Source organism: Parus major, chromosome 15, assembly GCF_001522545.3.
Source record: "Parus major isolate Abel chromosome 15, Parus_major1.1, whole genome shotgun sequence".
In the NCBI taxonomy this organism is placed as follows: Eukaryota; Metazoa; Chordata; class Aves; order Passeriformes; family Paridae; genus Parus; species Parus major.
Window position 1 is genome coordinate 2,579,568 of NC_031784.1, and position 14,580 is coordinate 2,594,147.

The 14,580-nt window shown below is 43.5% G+C and overlaps 1 protein-coding gene across 3 annotated transcripts; it reads right to left on the reverse strand.

The window, feature by feature from the left end:
• Window positions 1-135: 135 nt before the first annotated feature.
• Window positions 136-14,315, reverse strand: CCDC62 (coiled-coil domain containing 62). 3 transcript variants are annotated; one of them, XM_015644075.3, is made up of 11 exons: window positions 14,006-14,306; window positions 13,526-13,718; window positions 12,781-12,947; window positions 12,400-12,501; window positions 11,899-12,070; window positions 11,712-11,813; window positions 10,664-10,752; window positions 9,777-9,877; window positions 5,294-5,462; window positions 4,546-4,674; window positions 136-882 (listed from the first exon to the last, which is right to left on the reverse strand). In XM_015644075.3, exons 1-11 carry the CDS (start codon window positions 14,039-14,041, stop codon window positions 853-855), a joined length of 1,290 nt encoding a protein of 429 aa, XP_015499561.1. In that variant the 5' UTR covers window positions 14,042-14,306; the 3' UTR covers window positions 136-852. The 3 variants fall into 3 exon arrangements, with proteins under 3 accessions (XP_015499561.1, XP_015499560.1, XP_015499562.1); XM_015644074.3 differs by lacking the exons at window positions 136-882; window positions 4,546-4,674; window positions 5,294-5,462 and adding an exon at window positions 8,288-9,180 and having other exon boundaries at window positions 14,006-14,315; XM_015644076.1 differs by lacking the exons at window positions 136-882; window positions 4,546-4,674; window positions 5,294-5,462; window positions 12,781-12,947; window positions 14,006-14,306 and adding an exon at window positions 8,288-9,180 and having other exon boundaries at window positions 13,526-13,627.
• Window positions 14,316-14,580: the final 265 nt, after the last annotated feature.

Consider the following 14,580-nt stretch of genomic DNA (forward strand, 5'->3'; position numbering starts at 1 on the left):
GCTGGCACAGGGCTGTGGGAGAGGCACTGGTGTCCCAAAGTGCTCCCAACCTACACAGGGCTGAGTAGACCACTCGTATCTGTGCTGAGAAGTGTCTGGAATCAAGTGCTAAATGTGTTAAATGGGCAAGAGAGACACAGCAAAGTATCAGCTTTATTAGCTCATTTGGTCTCTTAGTTAAAAAATAAGTTCAAATTGTGATAACAGCACATCTTGCCCAATCACCAAAGATCAATCCACTTTAAATGCCAAAAAAAAGGTCACATCATACTTGGCTACCTCTGCAGTGCAAACAGAGGCCATACACACCTGATGCCATAAACTTTTGTTGTAAGAACCAGCTCCTGAGCGTGGAAAGTTGTTCTGCCCATCTTGTGGGTGACAGCTCTCCCATTTCAGCAACATTGGAGGCAGTTCCTGCTTACAACACTAATTGGGAACTTCCTATAAACATTATTCATCTCTCTCTCTCTACAAGGCAAGAAATCCAGGACAAAAACAATATGCTAAAAAAAGGAAAAAAAAAAGGAGAATGCTTGGCTGTGTCATACTCTATAAATATTTCTGAGCCACCATAAAAAAAATAAAAAGAAGAAAAATAGTTCCTATGTTGTAAGAATTACACACTTCAGATTCTTAAAAAACAAGCTAGTGTTTAACCTGAGCTCTCAGCTATAAAAATAGCTTTGTTAATCTTGGCGTAATTCTGTGTTTTATTTCAAGAGAAAATACATTCCTGCAGAGTCACTTCTTCTTGCCACTTAGGAGTCTTTCAAACACTCAGGAGGATGGAAAAAAAATGAGGTAACTTTCCATTGTAGCTGCCGGGTCGATGATCTTCGGTCCTCAGAATTACCTCGGTGTTGGAAACAACTTCTTCCTCTGCAGAAAATGGGAAAGATTTTTATTAAAAAGCAGGAATATTTCCTCTGAAACATCTGAAACAACCATACTTATGTGAATTTCCTACACACGTTTTCACACTGCAAACAGAGTAAGAACACAGAGTAGAAATATAAAGAGGAAAAGGTAAACAAAGTACTTCACAGAAAGGCAACAGTCTCAGGGCCACCACCGGGGTGTTGGGAAATAAAACCTTTCCAGTTGGCTTTGAGGAAAGGAGTTATCTTTGTGCCCCAGGCCAGCCACTGAGTCACCATTTATGAGCAGTGGCACATGGTGCTGTGTCCAAAACTGAATATAGCCTTTTACTCACTGCTTTCCTCCTGAGTTCTGCAACTCCCCCCACCCACCCAACCTCTCTCTAGAGGCAAAACAACTGACTGATGAGAGTGGCTAAATCACTGGCAGCTAGGGAGGAAATTGCCCTGATGTTTGTCAGTGCACCGCACCTGCCCTCAAATGAGTTTCAAAGCAATTTAAAGCCAAACAAACACAACCAGAATCAATTCAATCACTTTTCTATATGAAACTGCACAAATGTTTACTTATTTCTGGACCTGCACTGCTGCAGATCTAACTGATCATAGTAATTCAGTGCCTTTTAACACAGAAAGAAAATGAGAATTATGCATTAGCCAGTGACTTGGAGAGCCACTCATTCCTGTTGTGGATCTCCAGTGGATTGTGGTGTGTTTGTTTCACTGGCTCATTCTCACTTGAGGCAAATGTGATTATTTCTGTAGGCTCAGCGTGCTCTCCCCACTCTGCTGCCTCAGCACGGGGCTCAGCACTTTTGGGGATTTACTCCTGAAGCTTTGTAACATCAGTGATTTCAGGATGCAAGTCACAGTGCTGGCTTCAACCTATAAAACCTCTGGCTGCTTTTACCTCAGGGCTCTTTTTAGGAAAGGAAGAGCTCTCTCTGTGCACAGGAAGGTTTGGCATTCCAGCTACTCAGCATCCATCTCCTCCAAGTGCCCCATCAGCTGCACTCTGCACACCCCAGGGGCTCTGAGAGAAGACTCTGAGAGAAGTCTCCAGGCTTCCTGCAGAACCAGCACAACACCAGGGTGCTGCAAACCAGCCTGACTCCCCAGGGCACGGTGGGTTCTGCTCCACAAACAGCCCAGGGACTGCAGCTGGAATACCCAGGAGAGAACTGAGCACCAGCTTGGGTTGTGTCAGCACTGGAAGATTTTTATTATTTTTTTTTTGGCCAGTTTTTCTCCTCATTGTTGCTGGTTCTTATTCAGTTTCATGTGGTGTTCAGGATTTTAACCATATCTGGTTACTCTTTTGTCCTCAGAACCAGACAAGGTGGTGCCTATTGCAAACATCCAATCCACAATAGGAGAACAAATAATCAGAGAGTGAGAAATTTCCTGATTCAAAAAATAAAAACCAATCTGCTGTAGGCAAGGCTGCTTTGGATATTCTGAAACAGCTCTATTCAATACCTTCTACTTTTGGGGCTCTGAGCCCAGGAACAGTATCCTAAAACAGCCCTTGGCCTTGGCACTGGGAAAAGCTTCCCAATCTCTCATTCAACAACATTCACATCCTTGATGGTGTTATCTGTAACACACAGAAGGGTTTTAACTACAATAAGGAGAGTGCAGGTACTGGGGAATGAAGCTGTGAGATCTGACTGCCCTGAGGATGAGGAACATGCTTGAGAAAAGTTTAATTGTTTGACTAAAGGAACTATTTGCTGACTTAATATCTGTTTGCTGTTACAGTACTCACAAAAGTTTTATTGGAAATGCACTTAGAATCCTGTGCCAGGCCCATCTCAAAAATCCATTAAGTGTATTCATGTTGCAGATGCATTTATAAAGATGGAAGCAAACAAAAAAAGATCAAACTGAAAACACCTTCATGCTGAGGGAACATCACAAAGCAAAAAAAGGAAGCTTAGCATCTCTTTCTTCTGCAGCAGATAACTGGCTTCTGTGAAGAGTTCCTGCAAGTTCTGTTGTTTCTATTGTAATGTAAAAACACTACATGGAAATCAAAGGACCCAGAGAATAAAATTTCCAGAGCTGCCAGGTTCAAGCTGGTGAGCAGCAGGGGTACACTTCTTAATTCCCCCTTCTCCTCCCCCTGCAAGCAGGTCACAGAATCCAACACATACCAACTCCCCTGATTAAATTCTAAAGGCTGTATCTCATATTTATTACGTTCTAAAGCTCAGTTTAAAACAGCCCTAGGTAAGCTTGGATTTAAGCACAGTTTAGCAGGCCTGCATAGATTAACTCAAACATGCTTGACGAGTTTTTGCCCAGAACTGCTCTGAAAGTAGATCAAAGTTCCACAGATGTGGCTCAGGATCTGCTCCCGCCACTACACACGGGTTTGCTTCATTTTCTATCCACCAAAGCACCCGTGCTGAAGGAAAAGCCAATTTCCAAGCTCAAAAATGCAGCATCAGCTTCTAAAGCAGAGTCACGGGCAGCCGGAGAAGCCGAGCTGTGACGTGCCAAGCAGTGAGCAGGAGCCAGACAGCTGATGGGGCTGGGCAAGAGCCACAAGCAAGCACTGTGTGCAGGGAGCTTTTCAGGAATCCTCCTACTCAGGAGTCCTTGCAAAAGACTAAACTGCTGCTGTCTTTGCCACTGAATGAAATCCTGCAGAGGAGCTTCTGAACAAAATATCCTTTCAGTTTATGCAAACGCTGGCACACAACATTTACACTCAGGCCCAGCACAGCGAAGGGTTTATGGTTCTGAATGTTATAAAAATGGCTTTGTCTGTTCCTTACAGCAACGTTGTTCTGGTCAAGTTCATCTAAGGCTAAAAGGAGTGCAACTTTTTAGAGGGAGGTGATACGTGTGAGGATAAGATGAGGGTTCAGCACTGCTCTGAAACCAGGAGCCTAAATCCTCCCTTTGGGATCTACACCAGCACAAGTGTGCTCATTTCTGGGACAAAAGGTACAATGTCCTTGTCAAACAAGGTAGAAGTTCTTATGGATATTTATTCACCAAACAAGTGACCCTTTCTCTGATTACTTCTACTGCCCAAATATTCAACAGGAACTTTATCAGCACTTGTGCTCATAAAATAAACTGCTATGACAGCTACATACAGGTTCTTTTCTTTGACCACTGAATATATTCTCTGACCCTGCAATGAAGGAGCTAAAACTACTAACCCACAAGAACTCTGGATTTATTTAAACTGAGCTTCTGGTTTAAATTCACACCCAAAGTATCCTATATACTACCTACTCCCTATACTGCCCTCCTGCCCATGAATATACTAATAAACCAGTTCTGACTGCGAGTCTGTGGGACAGCAGAGCAGTGAGTGTGTGCTGAGCCTGAGAAATCATCTCATTTGATTCAAGTGAGAAAAAAACAGTGTTCATTTTTTTCTTGACCTCCTGCAGCTCGCCCCAAAATGACTTCTGCCTTCCATCTGTTCAGACACGTGCAGGAGTCAAATCCTGTCATGACCTTGAGCAGCCAAACAGAATCCCATAAAAAATTCAAGCACTAAGGCATGCAGGAATGATGGTCTCATCATAACCAATATCCTCCTCATGCTTTGCTAATGCAGTGCAAGCCAAGGATAAGGGAAAGGACATTCCCAAACAGTATTCCTGAACATCTCATCCTGTCCTGGGAGAGCAATCTGTACCTTATTCATGTTTTTGGTGTCAGGGATGCAGGAAGGGCTTGTGTGGAGAAGGCTGAGCTCCAGATCAGCAAGCATCTGTCGGGACTGGGCCAAGGAGCGCTCCAGCTTCCAGAACAGGGAACTGGTGTCCTGCAGGACACAGAGAGGGAGCCAAAGTTATGGAAGGATCTTTTTTTGGAGGATTTCAAAGAATTACAATGCACCAAGAATCAGCATTTTGAGTTTGAAATGTTTGCAAAGTAACAGACTCTCTAACTGCTGGTGTTTCTGATAAACACAGAGCTCTTTCCTAGTGCCATTTCTAGCAGATTTCCACATGCAGGTATATGGAGCACTCACAAGAGAGGTACTTCAGGGAAAAAGGGGAGAATAGACATGAGAAAGAGGGAAGACCAAGTAGAAAAGGAAAGAAACAATGCCCAATAGCTTCTGATAACTGCATCCATGTGTGCTCAGATATTTAATCACCAATTAGCCAGCATCTATTTTCCTGAAGCTTTTCATTCCAAAATATTATTTATTTATTAAAAACTCATTTATACTTATGCTGTCCAAGATATCCTGAGGCAACAAAAAGTTATTTAACAAAAAATAAAAAATGTTATCATCTTTGCCATAAGCCTGCTGTCTCATCATTTGAGTCCCCAGTTCTTCCATGCCAGGAGACATTTGAATTCCTATCATCAGTCATAATTCCCCATAATTCCCCTTAAAATCAGTCAAGGACATTGTGCAATAAGATACTGACTGTGTTCATGTAGTATCTTTTTGTTGGTTTAGTTACTGCCAAGTCACTGATGTCCAGAGGAGAGTCTTCATCAGAGAATTTCCCAGAACTTTGAGTCACATTGCTCTTCTGAGTGGATGTCAAGAGAGGAGAATCCAAGCGGAGGGAATTCAGATCCATGTGTCCTTCACTGTTAAAAAAAAAAATTAAGACATAGGCAGAAAGAGCATCACCATCTTTTTTTTTAAACTTTTCAAGGGAAAATTGTGGCACAACATAAATAACTGTGGGCCCTGAGCCAAGGAAACCAAGAAGCTTGGGAGATTAGCCTGTTCCTCAGAGCATTCCCATGTTTAACAGCTTCCCTAGATCAGTTTCATCCTCTGAGGACAAGGGTTTGACATTCAACCAGTCTCAACCAGCTCCATGACCATGTGCTTGAGTGTGTATTTAACCTTGCAAAAGAGCACACAAAAGGCAATATTCTGTTCTTCCCAATATTCTGCTACTTGCTCCCCTCTCACACCCAAATCCCTTTTTGGTTCTAATCAACCTTTAGGCAAATTAATATTTGTAGGTGTAGCTTTCAAGGAAATTTCACAGTGTTTTACAGTCATCCTCTCAATTCAGAGATCACAGGAGAGCTTTCCCAAAGAGGCTTGGGTTTATTTGTTTTTAAATACAGGAGCAAACCACATTCATCAGCTTCTGAACAGAACAGAAGCAGAGTGCTAGCCCTGCCTGGACTGGCAAATAATAAAAAATTAAGTCTATTTTAAAGCAAGTATTCTATTTGAATTGATGACATTTCATTAGATATTCTTTAGATACTTATTTTGGTGTAACAATGCATTCTATGCTTGGCAAGACTGTTAAAAATAGGTTAAAAATTTTTAACTGACATTCAATCTAGGAAAAAGCCCTCATGAGAGTTGCCAGCTCATGAGTGTCTGCTGTGTCCCATTTCACTTCTCCCATAAAACACTGGGATAAAACAAGCTCTCTTTTAAGAGAGAAAGCTCATGTCTGTGTTTCTGACAAGGAAAGGTTCTGTGGAGATGTGAGGGAACAAGGTTCCTGGAACAGGGGTGTGAGGAGATGAGATGAGCAGGGCCTGTCCTGGAAAACACACAGGTTTGATTTTGAGGCAGGGAAATGGCTCAGGAATGAATGGCTTAGTCCAGCCCACGCAGACTCAACAAGTACCTGCTGATGCTCCATCTGTAAAATGAGAATTTAGATAAAAATCCAAAGGCAGCAAAATGTTGGCCCAACATAAATGAACTCACCAAGTCAGAGCACACAGAAATGCTTCCTGCACTCTGGGATTTCACAATCCCCTCTGCCATTGGGGAAGGTATTTGACTGTTAACAGCCTCCTTGCTGGCTGTTCCAGAACTCAGGAACTCATGGCAAAAATATTTGCTGGGCTGACAGGGAGGTGCCAGCACCCTTCCCTAAACACAAACTACATCATCAGCAGTCTGAAAGCAGCAATGGAAAACTGGAGGATCCAGATTCAAGGAGGAGGAATGTTGTGTTTGGTCTCTGCCATTAATCCCTTCACAGAAGCACTGCTCCTGCCTTCCTCCCATTTACGGGCGAGGATTTATTGCCTGGCAAATCCGAGTCAGCAGAGGCTGGAGAGGAGCAGACAGTCAGGGATTTGCACTGAGTCAATCCATCTCCAATTAGCAGGGCCCCAGGACCAAATGTGGGCATCAAGAAAACTGGAGAGCTCAGCAGCAAATCCCAAATGGGTAGCACAGCCCCCTCTAAGTGGAGATCTGTTCTAGCTGCACTGCCCAGGTTGAATTTGTTCCTTTTCCCTTAAAATTCACTCAAGGACAAGACAAATAGGGCAAGACAAAAAGTGAAAGCAGCTTTCGTGCCTCAAAAGGGATTTGGAGGGACGGCAGTGTGTCATTGGTGCTGCTGGGGGAGTTGATAAGAAAGGTCAGGCTACACAGAAGGGGAGTGGAGACTTTTCAGTGATTTATAGGCAGTGGAAACTAGAGAGAGCCCACACGGCATGTGAAGCTCAGCTAAAGCACGTGGGAATGTGCCAGGCCAGCGTTCTTTTTCAGTGGCTGCCCATTCACCTTGTTTCTGAAGAGGTCTGTCTCACTGCAGCAACCGCTTCTACAATATTTCTGTTTCAAAAGCCACACTGAATGAAAGCATCCATACATCAGATCTTTCCATTCCATAACATGAATCTGTTTGGATGCTGGGCAGGCTTGCTGGCAAACACTGTGAGCAGGTTTAAACAGCTGTTCATTTACTGTGCTTGTCAAACCACCAGCTGGAAGGCTCCTCTCCTCTGGCTAAAAAACAGCTATGAAATAGCTGTGAAACTTCAGAAATCCTTCTAAAATAAAGCTGGTAAATCTGTTTTTTGAAAGGAAATAGAACAAATCCACAGCAAGTCCAGCTCTGAATGTCTTTGCTTATGCAGGCACAAAGCCACTTCTGTAAATGCAGAGCAGGTTTTTATCTCAGACACATTCCAGCATCACTGGGGCACCTGAGCCTTCTTGTGACACTTTTCAGCACTAGAAACCTCATCCTGCTTGTCCCCATCCACATGTCCTTTTCCTCCCACAGCACAAGCAGAAGGATAGAGTCCCATGAACTGGAGAGTGGACAGATTGCTGTCCTTTATATCTTGCCATCTCATTTCTTGCCCTGACAGAGGCAGCAGCCTGTGCTCAGAGCTGTGTCCTACATTCTTGCCCAGCCAAGGTGTGATTTCTCAATTGAAATAACACAGTCACTAAAGCATCACACAAAACCTGGATCTGTTTCTTGCCTCACATCACTGTACAAGTCCAGCTCTGGCCAGAACGTATTTGATCTGTCAGAGTTACAAGAAACACCTGAGATTTCAAAAACCCATAGGATTTTCTTAATTAGTTTATTTGGCTAAGTTATATGGTATGGCAGCTTCTCCTGCCCACACAGCTCTTGGGGATAAGAGAGGAGAAAAAAAAATGCATAAAAATAGAATCATGATACTTTAAGAGCTATTTTTATTTTAAATTGTTACTTTTCAGCTTAATAGACTAAATTTAAAACAGCATTTACTTTCAACATAGCTTGAGATAATACTGAGAGCTTACACACCTAAATTTCTACATAAGTCTATGCTTATTTCTTAAAAGCAACAAACTCATAACTTTTTTGAGGAGGTACATTTCATCTCTTGTGCAGTCTTGAAACAGCTGTAATCTTTTCCACAGCACATATTTCCATCTCTCTTTTTGGGTTTGAAAATCTCCAGCCATTCCAGATCTGATAGTGGCTTCCACTGTTTATTGACGATGAACTTATTAATACAGGAATCAGAATCAGACTTGCAAGTCACAGAAGTCTCTCTGCTATCTGACTCAGTGTCAGATCTCTCTTCCCAGGTTTTGTTTCCATTATCAGTTTGGTCAGACGTGCTGCTGTTCTGGATCATAGTGCTTTGCAAATCTACACGAGATTTGATGTTAAGCCAATGATCATATGAAGGCAAAGACACCTCAAAGGTTTTTCGGTCTCTGCTTTTCACTCCTTTCTCTCCAATTTCCCTGTTTCTCAATGGCCTTGCCTCACAAAATTTTTCACTGTCTAGCTCATCAAAGCTTGATGCAACATCCTGCTTTTCTCCTCCTTCCGCAGGGACGGCCAAGCCTTTCACAACTTTTTGACACGGGTTTAAGAACGCTGAGGTAGTTTCCTCCAAGTCTGAAGCATTCAGTAACTGTCTATTATTATCTACTTCACACATCTCAGGGGTGGGTTTTACCCTACTTGCTGGAACTGGTGCAGTTCCACACTCCTCGCACATCCCGTGGCTGCCCTCAGTCCTACCCTTGTCTGTCTCGCTGGGGCCTTCAGAGGCAGAGAATGTGGCCCCTGTGCTACAATGGCACGACAAAAACAAGTCAGAAACACTGCAGGTAAAGAGCATCCCCAAGTGCACTCCTAAAGCTCTGCAGAACACCAGCTGCTGCCACGGCTCTGCAGCAGCTCACACACCACCAGGCAGCTGTATCCTGCCAAAACCCCACAGAAAATCTGCCCAGATTTGGCTGTTAGTTTTCAAAACCAGCCTGAGAGTTCCCTCGTGTTTTATACGGTGTGGCAATTCCATCTGAACCTCCAGGGTGTGCACCAATTCTCTAAGTTTACTTCCTAAAATAAACTTTGCTTTTTAAACAAAAGTAGTAGGGAGCCAGGTTAACACCCCTACCACCAGACTAGCTCACTTTCTAAAAAAATCATGAGCTGTCTGGCCTGCTGCACCACTTGGTCTGTGACTGATGTTCGTGCTCTCTCCTGACCAAATAAAACACAAGGTACTTGACAGCTTCACTGGATTTTTGTGGTCGAGTCCAGCAAAACCATCCTGACCCAGACACACCCCTGTTAGGATGTTAGTTAGGGCTGAACAGTGAAATTTCTCCTTGAAAACAAACTATTTAAGAAAAAAATAATAAATTAAAAATGTCTTTACCTCCTTCTACTTGCTGCCTTTTCATGCTTTTGCCTGGACTCCTGAGAGCTATCCAAGTTGACGTGAAGGAAGTGTAAGTCCCGCTGCTGTTTCACACAGACCTGTTAGAGGCAGTGAGGGGCATCAGTGAATGTCTGGGTGCAGGAACATCATCATAGTGCTCACAGTGCTTGTCTTCCAAAAACATCCTCAAAATGTTTTTATAAACCAATGCCTATAGTCAAACTGTTGACAAACACCTTCAAATCTAAGAGGACATCTCTGCATGCATTTAGGAAAATAACATTTTGCAGCAATAAACAGGATTTCTATCAGAAGATGAGAATATTCTTCTAAGATGGAACCACACTGAACAATAAATAAAATATCAGTACTGTTACCTGATATTTAATACATGTTGTTATTATGGTGTTCACAGCTACAGAATTACAGGGCATGGATGATGACCATGGGATTTGGCTTTCACTGCAGGGGATTTTTTGTGAAGCTAATGGAGAAGGGAACTACCCACCAATTATTTGCAATTAAAAATATGGAACATGCATTGAGAGCCTCAGCTGAGTGCAGGTGAACACACAGGTCACAAAAACCAGATCTGCCTGGACACTGTGTCCCTTACTCTGCTGAGTTCACCTTGGGCAGGTGTGCAATCCCAATCCTGCTGCCCTTCACGTGACTTCCCAACCTGTAATCACCATGGGCAAATCAGCTTAACCCCAGATGAAATAAATCAAAATTCTACAGGGATGCCAGAAAAGCACAAACAGATTTTTTTTTTCCTTAATCAATAATCTCTAGATCTAACTTTTTTACACTGTTCCACACAGGTCTGATGTTACTGAAAATGTTTCTCTAACCTCAGAGCAGAAACACAGTCAGGGCTGTACCTGTCGCAAACTGGACAATTCTTTTTCAATCCGTGCTTGCTTAGACTTGGTAAACTGATAAAGTTGATCCTTCCTCTGTGCTTCCTCCACTGTTTCAAAAGATAATAATTATTTTTATTACTTCAGGTGAATAGACACAAAGCAAGTGCATTGCTAATGCTGTGCCTGTAGCAGTAGAAAGCAGTACCTAAACAATACAAAAGCATTTTCTTAAGATCATCTGTTTATCCTCCAGATTAAAAAGAGCACAAAACCCACAAGAAAGCAAAAAAAATCAAGTATTTCCCTCAGCACCTGGCTTCATTTTACTAGCAGTGATATTGTGCTTCACTGACTGATTCATTTAACATTTTCAGAAAGGAAAAGAGAAAATGGAAAGGGGAAAAAAGAGAAAAGCATAAAGGAAATTCAATTAATTAATTCTAACTCATGCACATAGAGGGAAGTGCAGCAAAACAATTCTCAGTTCTATTGGTTTTAAAATAATGAGACATGGCATCAATATATGGCAAAGGCAATAGCAGACTAAAAATGATAGGCAAGGAAATTATCACACAGCAGAGGATGCATTTGGCCACTTAATCTTTCAAGGTCTCTGTGGCTGTCCCCAAGAATTTTGCAGTGATCTTTCCTATCCACTGCAGCACCAGATGTTCTTCCACCCAAAACCAGAATTATTATGGAGAGCAAGATGTAGTTTACCAAGGGCTGAATATTAAACCAGCCTAAACCAAACCCATCACTGAAAGAAAGCAACAGAGAAGAGAGAGTCTCAACATTTTCAGGAGAGAATCCCCAGAGCCACTTACTCCTCCCCACTGTAATCACTTTGGTGAACTTTGTGCTTTCACAAGATTTTATAAAGTGTCCCTGCAGAAGCCCCAGATATTGCTTCCATAAAAGAATGGCACACAAGGGATACACTTTTATTAAACTGCAAGGAAGGCAGGTAACAAGCTGTCTCCTTCACAGACATCAGTGAACTGCTGCCCAGAAGTCTCGGAGCTGCTGAAAGCCAAGGCATGAAAGGCCAACTGCCCACCCTCACCTGCCAGTATCAGCTCACTCCTCAAGCAGCCATTTTCTTGTTTCAGGTGACTGATTTCTTCCTGGTGCTTGCTGCTTTCTTTCATCTTTTCAGAGAGGACATCTGTAAAATGAAATGTAGCATTTCCCAGAGTGAACAGGAATGGTGCTGGCCTACACTGAATCAGGTGCCCAGCAGAAACACTCACCTCTCATCTTATTTATTTGAAACACGACGTCGCTCAGTGTCAGCCTGAGGTCTTGCTGTTCTCTGTTGCGACTGAATTCCTCCAGCTTTGATGTACGCATCGCACTCTCCAGTGTTTTAAATTTAGATGCAACCTCATTCATCTGATCGGTTGTTTCAAGCAAGGCCTTGTCCTGAAATAGGGAACACAATGAATTCTTATTTTTTATATCATGGATGGGTTTTGCCAAAACAACCGTACATCCTTCTGCAGTAGTTAAAGTGATCCACAGATTTCCTTCTGAGCTTTTGAGGAAAACCATCAAATTAAATCTTGGAGACAAGCTTGTTCATGAAAATAAACCAGTTTATTCCTGACCAGTTTTCCCTTCTCAAACAAGCCTAAGAATTAACCATGAGTGAGATCAGCAGTGACAGAAGCCTTGTGGCACAGTCACCAACAGCTGCACTGCACTTTGACCACATTTAGTGCCCATGAGCTGACAGATGTTAGAGATGTTACCTTCAGCTGAAGCATATTGAGAAGCTCCTGTTCCCTCGCTTGCAGCTGGTCTGTCTTAGCAGACAGTTCCAAAATTGAGCAGTGGAGACTCTGATTTTTCTCCTAGTGAACAGAAATAAGTGTCAGCTATTACTTCAGTGATTCAAAGTTATTATTTTTTTCCCAGTAAATGTGTCCACAAGGTTATTTAAACATTGTGAGTGGCAATGTGGGATCCTGAGCAAACTGGAGAAAAGAGGACTGGAGTAAAAATTGTTCCTCAATTTGCTTGTGAACAAGGGTCTTAACACCCTGCATGTATCAGTTTTGGAATGTTACAGTTCATCACAGGCATCCTGTAAATGCATGGACTACAAAACCAGACCATTACTCAACCCCTACCTCCAAAGCCTGGCAGTGAACAGATGAATCTGTTATTTTCTGAGTGAGCTCTTGATATTTCTTTTGTGTGTTTTCAAGTGTTATCTTACTGTCATTATGCTGGGATTCTAATAACTTTAACTTTTTGGTCAGTGATTTTATAACTGCATTTCTCTCATTCAGCTCACCTGAAAAGAGACAAAGTTATATGTGAGAAAACAGCTCAGAGGCTGTCACGCAATTTCTTAAATCTCAGAAATAACTTAACCCAGCATTTTAAAAGCACACAATTCAGACATGGATGCTTATGTTGCACACTCTGAACGAGGATTCCCTGGCTATCCAGGTCAGATGGAACAGGAACTGAGTGGTAAGCTCTGCACTGAGACTCTTCAGAGCCACCAGGTGTTTTGCTGGTTGGTTTGTGTCTGTTCTGAGCTGTGCAGCAGAACAAGGCTCTGTAACTCGCCAGCAGGTTGTGAATTTTTCTCTTTCCTCACATTTATTTAATCAGACAATTTTTGAAAGAATTCACAGAAGAAATTTACACATTCAGACGAGAAAATTATCTGATCATCACACCCCCTTCAAGATCAAATCACTTCAGCACCAGTGTGGAAGTTTAGATCTCAGAGAAAGACAGTAAAATTTCAGGCTGAAGGGTAGGAAATGGTTCTTTATATGATGTAAAACTGTTATGGAGGGGTTGAAGCACTTGAACATACTTACAAGACCAAGATCTCATTCTTTACATCACTACACTTACTAGTTAATAAGCTGCATCGTTCTGCTAAAGACAGTATTCTTTGTCGATCATCTTCCCAGGCCTGGATGTGTCTCTCATGCACTGCCACCATGTCATTGAGCTCCCTGTCACGATCTTTTAGTTCTGCAATTAAAAGCTTGAGTTCCTGTCTCTGCCTCCTGATGATGCTGTTCTTGTGACTGGGGCTAAATGCCTATGAAAGGTGAGACACGGAATGCATTTCAACACAAGGAAGTGACAAATTCTCTCATAATGAACTCAAAGGGTTTATTTTTAGTTGACCGATGTTTATATTATAAATAGAGACCATTCCAAGAAGTTTTTTATGCTCGTGGCACCACCTGTAGCCCTTGACTGAAGCCCTTTGCAGGACAAGGCGGTACCTACCACCTGTGGGCCATGACTCAAGCCCTCAGCAGCACCATGAGCACCCTCCTACCGAAAACAGATCCGATTGCTAACGGCACTTCCATGTTTTACCTGGGGCGAAACAGAACGCAGCAGTGATGAACTCATAGGGGACCTGGGGCTAGAGCTCTGCCAAGCATTAGTGGAAGCGGGAACCCTTCGAGGATGTCTCGTTCGGCATGGAGGCTCCACCGCTGCTCCCCCGTTACCGCCGACCCTGAGGGAGCACAGGCGGCCTTCAGCCGGGCGGGGGCGGCCTCCGCGGGCCTGAGGCGGAGCCCTGAGGCACCACCCCCGGGGAGCGGCCCCCGTGCCCGGGCAGACCCGCACGGCTTCCCCGCTGTCCCGCCCGGCTGGGGAAGCCCTTCCTAAGTCCAGGGCCTTTCCCTGCCCGCCGCCTCCGCCCGTCATCCCCCGTTACCCCCGGCCGCCCCCGACCCACCGGCACCGCCCGGCCCCGCCCGCCGTTGGAGGAAGCTCCGCCCCCCGCAGCGAAGGGGCCCCGGGTTCGAATCCCGCCTCACCCCGGGGCTCCGCTGCGGCTGGAGCTGCAATAAAAATGTGATAATTAATAACGTTGTTAATACGGATGTTAAGGGTTAGAGGCAACTTCCCTGTCCAGCATTAAACGGGAGGACTACAGTGAT

Bases quoted from the DNA above. Each gene is read 5' to 3' on its own strand.
- CCDC62 (XM_015644074.3), bottom strand. From the start codon at position 14,041: ATGAGTTCATCACTGCTGCGTTCTGTTTCGCCCCAG. The intron at 13,719-14,005 runs GTAAAACATGGA...CACCTTTCATAG, and splicing joins TGCGTTCTGTTTCGCCCCAG to GCATTTAGCCCCAGTCACAA. The intron at 12,948-13,525 runs GTAAGTGTAGTG...GTCTCTTTTCAG, and splicing joins ACGATGCAGCTTATTAACTA to GTGAGCTGAATGAGAGAAAT.